Here is a 10,767-nt window from a genome sequence, read left to right as displayed (position 1 = left end):
ACACAACTGCTTTATCATCAATGCAAACGTGTGGCACCACAGAAGAATTTTATTATAGTTGATTAAAAACAAATAGAATCACACTTTGGGGGGAGGTTGTCCATCCTTTCCCTTTCCCACATTTCCCTTCTGTCCTTTAGGATCTTACACATAAGAACAAACCTCACAAACATGTTAGTGAACATTCAAAAGACACCTACATATGTGGAGAGAACAATGATCTCCATTTATTTGTTTCATATACATCCATGTTTTGAATTTTTAATACAAAAAGAAAAAAAAGTTAGAATCTGACAAATGTTTACAAACAAGATACCTTCAAATAGATTTTACTCAGATCAGTCCGTTGCAGAGTAAATGATATTGTACTGTTATATTCAAGGCAACAAAGTCTGTAGTCCATGACCACTTCGCCCAACTTTTATGCAAGCTTAATTGTTTTCCTCTACCGTGAACGATAAACTCAATGTTGATTCCCAGTTTGTTTGTGCACATGTGTACATAGCAGCTCCTTTCACAGAAAGAAAAGACATCTAGAGGTCATCTTGTACTTTTACCTACAGGAATCATGGTAAGATACAGAATGGGTTACATACAACCAGGGCTGGATTTATAAGGGGGAAAAAAATAATCAGCTGACAAATGAGGGCAGCAATAAAAAAGCGTCCTTTTGCAACAATAAATAAATACAGTCAAAAGTTCTCTGGGTGGAATTTATAAACCAGCTTCTTCACTGAAGAACAGATGTGGCATTTCCATGGAGTTAGAATTTGACCCCATTTTACTGTATCTTGTTTTCTCTTGCTTGTTTTCTTTCCTGTCCTTCAGCAAAATGTTTCCCTGTTTCTGCCACAACAGCACAATTTGATCTTGACAAGAAAACGATGCTGCTGATTTTCATTCTTTTGTCCTTTGGACAAAATTAGCCAAGAATATAAATCTGATGTGACTGATAAAAACACAGTTTACATCAAGACTTGTCAGGACACCCTGACTAAAAACCTCTGGCTCCCCAATTAAAAAAATTCAGGCAACCAGATTCTTGTGGTTTGTGGTATGGTAACACGTAGAACTTTAAGAAGCTGTAGACTGCAGTTTGTTGTTATGAGACCTGCAGAATGCAGAAAAGGGAACATGTAAGCAACCTTCATCTAAGCAGACACGAAAATCCAACTACTCAGTGGGGAATGTAGCCATTTTGCTGCTCTTCTCCATCTTTTGTAGACCAACAGCAGTTACAAAGCAAGGCTCTCTCCACATTCACAGCAGCAGATCTGCGCACACACAATATGCAGTTCTAACATCCCAAAGCATCACAGAACGCTCAGACGGAGCACAGATAAACAGCAGGCACCCAAGCAACCTTGTTTGGGGAAGCAGACGATGTTTACTGTTGGTGGAAGAACGTCTACGGCAATCAATCATTCTCCTTTGGAAAGTTTTTCTTTAAGGAAATAATTGGTAACACATTGGTTTTAGTACTGTTATGGACTTGGTTTTGATACAGTATTCAAATGACAGATTGCTAACCGCTATAGTAGAAGATAAAGCGAACGGCAGCTTCTGCATTAAGACAGTATAAACAGCAGACAAGGATTTATTTTTTAGAAAAGGCAAGCTATGACAGGCTACAGTGATATCCCACTCTGAAAGTCAGACTACAGTTACCACTATCTGCAAACAAAGAACGCGGGGCAGGGGGGTGGGTGCATAATTCAGTGGGCATTGCAGCCAAACAATATAATACTGATCAGAAGGCAAATATGAGCAAGGAATACATGACAATCTGATTGTCAGCTCAACTGCAACCTCCTCTTCACATTATTCCTACTCCTTGTTTCTCACTGGAATCGTGTATTTCCATAAAAGAAACGTAAGAAGTATGGTCAGATGTTACAGCAACACTTGGATGTGCTGCTTTGCTAGCGGATGTCCCCAGCCTTGAAACAAAACAACTCTGCCTCCAGTCCCAGGTAAGCACTGTTCTGGAGAAGAGACACGTAACACAGAAACAAGTATCACTGAAACTGACCTTCCTTCACCAGGAACGTGTCTAGAATTTGATTTCTTAGAAGAACCGAAGGACTGGATTAAGTCCAAACCAAACATTTGAACCCCACTGATTATAATGAGAAGTATTTAAGCAGGTAGTTAGGCATACCATCAACATGAATGGGAATTTAAAAAAAAATTCTACACCAATCTTTAAATGTAGTTCTGCCTCACTTCTAATTTAGATTGTAATCCTTTACTGGGGCATGAGCATTACTGAGTCAACAGGCTTAGGGCTGCATTCTTCAGATCTACTAGAAATATTTGGGGCTAAGGCATCAAACAGATTTAGACTGCTGGCCATTTCAATATTCAGTTTCATTCTACATGCTTTATTTTCCTTATTATATTGTACCCAGTTTGTAATAACTTAAACAAAAATCCCTGATTATTTCACAAAATTGTATTATTATTGGAATAACTAGCAGCCATTTGCATCACTCCAGTATGTGGAGAGAATTAGACATATTGCAAGAAATAGCAAGTAAGTTTCTAGTGGCAAAATGTATTCCATGCCGACAGAAAAGCACAATACAGAGAAAAGCTACTTACCTGCTTGCTTTGAATCCTTTTAGTTTCTGTACAAAGAATGACTCAAGAACCTCTGCACACTGATAAAAAGGAGAGTCACTTGGATTGTAGTAACGACAATTATCAAATATTTTGGTCATGTCGGCCACAAATTCCGTCACCTTTTTGTAGTAACGCTTCAGTATTCTTTCCTCCATGGTGGAAAGATCTTCAAAATAAATAAATGTTATTCAAAAACAAGCCTCGGTATATCAGCCCACACCCACGGAAATATGTAGAAAAAGAAATGTACGTTTGACTGGAATGTCAGTAATGTATACAGGATAGGTGTTTAGGGTATTATGTTGATCAGTGTTTCTCAACCTTGGCCACTTTAAGATGTGTGGACTTCAACTCACAGAATTCCCCAGCCAGCCATGCATGGCTGGCTGGGGAATTCTGGGTGTTAAAGTCCACACATCCTAAAGTTGCCAAGGTTGAGAAACACGGTGTTACATCATCAAGTAGGGAGCATGAACAGCTGTTTATCAAAGATTTTCAGATCAAAGTCAGGACAGGTTACTGGGCATTATCCCTAGTTACAAAGATGCAGTTTTGAAGATTCTGTTAGAAGAGAGTGCTCTGAAACCTATACAGACACATTTCCACCGGAGACCACTTGGCTTTTATACTCTGAACTCTCTGGTTGGGGTTTCTTTACTTCTTAATTACCCCAAATAATTAGTGCATATAAACATGACTAATTTGTACATCTTCTCTTGAGTGCTCATTATTTCAGTTCAGGACCTTGTCTGAACCTTTCAATTAGATGTAACACAAAAGGACACAAAGAACACAGTGTGATCAAGGATCCTATTCTGTAGCTACCAGCCACAGTAATAGGTGGTCTGTTTAGGAAATTTCTGGGTTACAATTCCTTGACTTTGAAACATTTTGCGTACCTCTGTTAAACAGTGAGAAAACAGAACAGTATTTAAAATCTAAGGAATCAGTAACCTTTAACACACATATACTCACAAATGTATTTAAGCTTCAGATGTTATAGCACTGCTAAAGATAAGGACAAGCACACTTGGTAATCTAGTTAGAAAACCCTCATAACAGTTTATGTAGGAATACAAGGCACCAATTAAAACATTGTCTAATTTTCAAGAAAAGTCTTTGGAAACAAACAGGTCTTTCATCTGAGGGAACGCAGCTGGTGAACATAATTATGATAAATGCTGCCACTAAGTAAGAGGTGTTCTGATCTTCAGTGTCATTGCAATAAATGAAGGAATATAAGACATCCTGGTATTTCACCAACAATGTCAAAAGTCAAAGAATAACCCAGAAAACAAAAAGGAGGACTCAGGTTGGAGCTGGCTGCAAATTTTGTACCTATTTGCTATATTTGTTGGGGAAGGGAGAATGGAAAGTAAGAGATCTCCCTGGATCATCACTATGGGATTTCCCCATTGCGAAGATTTATTATAGGTTGCTATGCACTTGAGCATGTAAACAGATCGTTCTCACTCTCCACCCCTAACTGATGTTTGAACATTCCAGGTTTCACTCTAGATGTAACTAAATAACAGTTTGCTAAATTCCAATTCTTTTAGACTTTTGATACCTGGAGTTGAAGCCGCCTATAGGAAATAATGGAAAAACACAAGATTTTATTTTGGCTGCAACTGGGGAGCAATGCATCCCTCACCTCAATCTAAAGCTAGAGGCAAAAAACAGGTGCTCTGAACTTTGGCTTCACTGAGAATCTGGAAGGTCCATTTCTAGGCAGTGGAAACAAGAATTCTAGATTCTCAATGGTAATCAAGAATCCAAAAATCAGTCAGGCCTTCAATTTACAAACTATTTGCTTTATTATTCATTTATCCTCTCACCCATCCTACAAGAAACAACCTATTCCATTAAATAAGAAAATTGCTTCTAGCATTTCCTGTGAGTGAAGAACTATGAACTACCTTATTAAAAGAAACATCGTATTATGATATACAATTTCAAGAGGTATCTACAGCTTAATATAAAGAGTATAATATAAAGCAGGCGTGTCCAACCCGCGGGCCATGGGCCGCGTACGGCCCTGAATGGCTAGTAATACAGCCCCCCCAAATCATAAACTTTTAACATTATTTTGCTTTTTTTTTTTTTTTTGAACCGCCAGCGCCTATTGTTGGAATTGCTGCTCCCACCGCCGCTGCTGCTTGGGAGCGAGAGCCAAGTCTGGCCCGAAAATAGGAGGGAAAAAAGGAAAGGAGGGGGAAAAGAGGGAAGGAAAAAGGGGCAGAAAGCGAAAACAAGAGGCAGAGAGAGCGGAGAGCAGAAGCTGCTGCTTCCTGGTGGGAGCAGGGGAGGGAAGGAAAGGCTAGAAGTGGGCAGCTGAGCCTCCTGCCCCCCACCCCGGCGGGGAGCTGCTGCTGCTGCTGCTTCTCCTCCTGGTGGGGAGCTGCTGCTGTTGCTATTGCTCCTCCTGTGCGCACAAGGCACCACCGAGCAAGCAGAGGAGGGAAGAGGAAGGCGGGCGCGCAGGCGGGGGGAGGGGCTGGCCCAGGCACAGGGCAGGTGGAGCGAGCGCCCTCCCTGGCAGCCGGGAGGGAGCATGTGCGGCTGCGGCGATGGCCCCTCAAGCCCGCGCCTGCCACGCTGCACCGCCTCACCCCGCGCGCCTTTCTTTGGAAAGAGGCGGCTTTTGCCCACTGCGTGGCTTGTGGGGGGCTGCATCTGGATGTTGGGAGCTGTGGTCCCATGCTCTAGGAGGCAGGGGCTCAAGCGTTTTTTGGGGATGCTGCTGAGTTTGGCGGGGGAAGGGGGCAGGAGAAGGTGGTGGGTCTGGGGGTGGATTGAAAGGCATGGTCCTGGCTTATATTTCAAAACTGAAAGGCAAAAGGCAAAACTGAAGTACTTTGGCCACATAATGAGAAGACAGGACACCCTGGAGAAGATGCTGATGCTAGGGAGAGTGGAGGGCAAAAGGAAGAGGGGCCAACCAAGGGCAAGGTGGATGGATGATATTCTAGAGGTGACGGACTCGTCCCTGGGGGAGCTGGGGGTGTTGACGACCGACAGGAAGCTCTGGCGTGGGCTGGTCCATGAAGTCACGAAGAGTCGGAAGCAACTAGACTAATAAACAACAAACCCAATCCCAGCTTATATATTTTATGTGTGGCCCAAGACAATTCCTCTTCATTCCACGTGGCCCAAGGAAGCCAAAAGGTTGGACACCCATGATATAAAGTATTACAGAGGGACCTATAAATAGATTCACAATCTAACTATAAGACAGACAAAAGTGGGAGGACTGAATGAGCAAAATATAAGGCCGATAGCCTTTAAGTCAGGAGGGGAAAAAAGAAAGAAACTGAGAGAGGAAAGGAGAGGAAAGAGATAAAGTAATAGGAACAAAGAAAACGGAACATTAAAGAAAAAGGTAAACAATGGGATTACAGCAAAACGAACATGACAGCAGAATAAAGGAGTCGTGCAAAGTAGAGATACTTAAAAAGCAAACCCTTAATTGCAGTTTTCAGAGCAGATTTAAGAACGCAGCTTAAGAGAGATTTCAAAGATAAAATTGTGAAAAGAAGCAACAGTTGTTTCAATAAAGAGACAGATTATAGTCATCCATGAAATGTGAACCAGAAATAAGAGTATGAAATTGAAAGAAATGTGATCAGAATGAAGACAATGAAGCATGAACCTGGGAGGAAGAAATGGAAAGATGGCAAATGACCTAAAAAACAAAAAACACAACTGCAGATGATCTGTATAAAATACTAGCTATTTTGATCACAAGAAATACTACAGAAAGACTGAATCCTAAATTGCATTTAATGTGATGTAATATGAAAATTATGACCAAAGCAAAACAGTGCCTTCTTATAAAGATCATGTTTATGTAAAGAAATGAACAAATGATTTATATTAAAAACTAAGGAGAAAACTGAAAACATATATAGAATAAAAACCCTTAGATTAAGTACATATATTTTTACTGCTCAATTGTTGGAGCAGATCTAGTTGTGATGCTATAAATACCAGAAAGATTTATTACCAGTAATACAGTAATAAAAAAATTCAATCAGCAAGAATAAAAAGTTTGATCCTTGAGAAAGCACCAAATGATCCAAGAATTTGGTTAAAAGAAAAAAAAGGAGAACAGTAACACCCAATGTTAGTAAAAATAGAAAGAGTAAGAAAGCTACACTAATGGAGCAAATAATACAAACACAAATCTGTTCAGAAAGATACGGGAACAGAAAATAGAAGAATGGTAACGTTGCTGGACAAAACTATCCAGTAAGAAATAAATGAGGAAAACAATGGTTTCCGCTATCTCACCCCCGAGATCTCATTATGATCTCACACAAGGAAACCAAAATCTAATACATTCCTGCCTGAAATCTCACTTATCCCAAATTTGAAATCTTACAAGAATTTGGCCATTTTGAGCTTTTTTTTTTCAATTTTAGGAGTGCCACTGGGTGCCTTGGCACAAAGTTGAGCACCCCGAGATACTGTAAAAAGAAAAAAGGTATGGCTGGGGCAGAAGCACATTACAAGCAGAGCCCCAGGAAGACATGACAACCCATTTTGGACAGGGAAGTAAGACTAACGTTTGTTTTTGTAGTATCGAACATTATTTCAAATTTGGAAGGAAACTTGTGAAAATCAATGAAAATGGATTAACAATTCATGTCTTAGGAAGACAGGCCTCTGACAGAAGACTCTGACTCAACAGATTTGCTTTCAGTCAGTATTTGAAGGATTATTGTGCCTCACTTGAACTGCCACTCTTTGTGGCAGTTACCAGAAGCCTTGTTCCTTGCCCCCTTTCCTTCAGTTTTTAATGAGGCACCAAGAAGTGGAATGCTTTCTCTGGTGATGCTGGCGGCTCTTTGTTACATTTCAGGCTGAGAGGAGAAACTTTCTTGACTCCAAGGATGGACTGACAGCTTCACTTCCCCTGATGCATGCCTATGTGCAGCACAGGCCCCCTCCCCCTGAGCTCTGTATAGTTGAGATGGTTGAGGAAGTTGCCGCACAGCCATCTCCCCACTTTCCTGCCTCCCCCACCACAACTGCTGCCCCATTCCTGCAAGGCCTAGCCATCAAAATTGGAAGAGGACTGTTAAAAAAAATTGCCAAAGCCTGCAGCTGTAACTGAAGGTTAGGCAGGAGGGAGCAGTCCAATGGGGAGGGGTCAGCAAGACGCAGGGGCATTTGTGGCAGCCTGTATGCAGGCTGCTCACCCCTCCTTATGATTTTAATTTTGGAATGATTTTAACTTTGCATGCAGCACAGCATTATAGAATAAAATTTTTAAAAAGTTCAAAAAGCCACACAGTACTGTTAAACCCTACACATTCAAAGTCATCAACAGCAAATGTATTTAGAAGATCCAAACTTGGATGAAGAAGTGTCTCTTAAGTAGCAACAAAACTGAACCTACCTTCCACTGCAAGAAGGTCCTCCCTTCTGCAATTATTTTCTGGGCATTCCCCATTAGCAGTATTTATTCATTATTTATTATTCAAATTTTGTTACCGCCCATCTCCCCCAAAAGAGGGACTCTGGGCAGTTTACAATAAAATGCAACCACTGCAACTTGTGGGGAACAGCTATAAAATGATCCAACTCTGCATGTCACTCAAAAATCAAAGAGCTGCTTTCCTGGCTTGTTTTTTTAAACTCTCTGGTTCTTTTGTGCTTATTTTGTAAGTATCATGATTTTATGTACTGTGCATATTTTTGTTTTCATTTATATTACAATGTGATGTGGTGGCTTGTACTAGGAAGGACAATAGGAATTAAAAAAACGTGTAAATACTATTCTGTCCTAATCATAAGGAAATTATTACAGCTTCAGTTCAATGCATATTTGTTCCTAAATTCCAAGCATACATTTAAATCTTGTTTTGGATTTAACCCACTGTAGGTTCAACATACCTTTCCCAACTAACTTATGGAAGAAATGAAGCATATGCACACCACATACTAAACAGGATGCCCTGGAATTCACTCACCCATTGGTTCTTTGATAACACCATAATAATCTGGAGCATCATTGGGATCTACTGGTTCTAAGAATGGCCAAGCCATCTTGTGAGCCTGTTAGGAAAAGGATATATCATTCATTTCAGAAATAATTATTGTTCATTAATATGAGAAGCCTTCTTTCACATCAACTCTACTACTGCAGTGCACTGGAAAAAGCGGGGAGGGAATCACTTGTAGCAATCTGTTATACTGCTGCATACAAACCAAACACACAGAGCTGCTGATTCCAGCTGAGCTCCAATTCAGAAGGATCTGCTCAGCAGATTTCATCCCACTGACTGAACTCCACCCCCCCAAAGATCTGTTGCAATGCTTTTTGAAATGCAGTGAACCCCTCGATCTAGACTGTAATTCAGTAGACTTTAGATGCAATAGACAAAATCCCATTTGCGTTTAATGGACTTTGGATCTAATGGACACTTCTTCCAATTTCTCAGTTCCAATTGAGGGCATAGTGTATGCTGGTGCATTAATTAAACGATATTCTCTGACTGAAGTTTAAGCCTTACCTGCAATGAACGTAGCACTCTCTTTAGCCCTTCGTAATCTTTGTCAGTCAAAGGACTGAGAACTGTCATGGCATCTTCAGTTGATTGACACTGCGGACAGACATACTCATCAATGAGATCTGCCTCGCTTTGCAAAATACCAACGCAGCGCCCATGATACCAATTCTGACATCGGTCACAGCCAATGTAAAATCTGCAATATCCCAAAGAAAACTGTTAACATCTTTAATTCCAGATTATGGCTTTTCCTTGGTTAACAAATCTAAAAGATGAGGATTCTTGCCTCACATTCACACTTAAATTTCTGAAATCAAATTGGAAGCATTGCTTTATCAACCAAGCTTAATCTCAAACAACTGAAACTTCTTAGAGCTGAAAGGAACAAAGGTGAAGCCCAAAATCATAAATTGTGCATTTACAAATAAGATTATCAGAGATTCTCTTTTCCTTTTGATCAACTATTTGTAAAAGGTACTATTAATATACTGGTAGACTATCTGTAGTAAAATAACATTCAGAGTCCCACAGCATAATATGAATGGGGCAATTTAACAAACTTAATACCACTTGTATACCGATTTGGAAATTACAATCATAACTTCAGCCTGAACTACAATGAATATTAATTGCAATAAATTACAAATTCCTAGCAGCTAAGGCATTTGTTGGAAACTTGCTGCAATAAATCAGTAAAAATAGCCTGCTTTGAAGAATGCAAGTTTTACTGGCAATACTCAAAACCTCCCTTTCCCTGAGTGTCAATCATAATACGGTTTACTGTCATTTTAGAGATTTTTAAAGTGATAGCACTAGGTACAACAGATGTTGAACAACATTTCTTCTTTCTGTTCAAGAAACACATTACCAAACTCAGAGCAGTTTTCTACCTAAATATTAAATAAGAGGCTCTTGTCAGAACTCACTGTGACTCATCATAAGGTGTTCTGCAGATACAGTACAATTCCTCACTGCTGCCCTCTTGTGCCCGTTTACACTCATTACAGATGTACACATCCATTTTCTTAGCCTCCTTTTCTGTGATGCCAACACATTCTCCATGATACCAGTTAGTACAAAGATCACAGCCAATATAGAACCTAAAAGTATTTACAATGAAAATGACAATGTAATTGTCATTTCAAATGGCAAGGCACTTGCTAACCTGAATCTTTGACTTTTTCTGAATTAAATTTCCCTAACCACATTAATCTACTCTTCCTGATCTAGTATCTTCAAGCTAACATAAAATAAAAAGTTGCCAGGCCCTACTTTAATAGACAGTTCTTTATATTTTTGCTTAAAAAAAATCCAACAACAAAAAAGTACTGGAATCTGAAAAATGTGAATGTCTCAACTGTGAATGCACAAAGACATGGCCAAAGAAGAAGATCTATATTTTCAAAACTCTTGCTAAAAAACCATGAAACACATTGGTAATTCTTAAGATTTGAAAACATAGGTCTCAATTTTAAAACGAAGCAAAGTGCAGATACAACTAGAAGTTACAGGTACACTTAAAAAAAAAAGCAGCATGCATACCAGCCATATGTAAAACACATATTGGTATAACATGACATGAAGGAAAATGGGACAAGTGGATGTATGTTTTCTAAGAAACTGC

At 39.7% G+C, this 10,767-nt stretch overlaps 1 protein-coding gene across 5 annotated transcripts in view; it reads right to left on the bottom strand.

The window, feature by feature from the left end:
- Nucleotides 1-201: 201 nt before the first annotated feature.
- The window catches only part of BPTF (bromodomain PHD finger transcription factor), an 88,108-nt gene continuing 77,542 nt past the window's right edge, over nt 202-10,767 (bottom strand). For 2 of the 5 annotated variants that reach the window (XM_063293489.1, XM_063293492.1), the window contains exons 28-32: nt 10,070-10,243; nt 9,147-9,339; nt 8,604-8,688; nt 2,605-2,791; nt 202-1,111 (exon numbers count right to left, since the gene is read on the bottom strand). In XM_063293489.1, the coding sequence (XP_063149559.1) occupies nt 1,075-1,111; nt 2,605-2,791; nt 8,604-8,688; nt 9,147-9,339; nt 10,070-10,243 (676 nt within the window). In that variant the 3' untranslated portion in view covers nt 202-1,074. The remainder of the gene's footprint in view (nt 1,112-2,604; nt 2,792-8,603; nt 8,689-9,146; nt 9,340-10,069; nt 10,244-10,767) is intronic. The other 3 variants (XM_063293493.1, XM_063293494.1, XM_063293491.1) reach the window with 2 other exon arrangements.

The sequence above is a fragment of the Candoia aspera genome, chromosome 2 (assembly GCF_035149785.1).
Source record: "Candoia aspera isolate rCanAsp1 chromosome 2, rCanAsp1.hap2, whole genome shotgun sequence".
NCBI lineage: Eukaryota > Metazoa > Chordata > Lepidosauria > Squamata > Boidae > Candoia > Candoia aspera.
The sequence above is the reverse complement of the archived record's forward strand: the minus strand, read 5'-3'. Positions and strand labels throughout refer to the sequence as shown.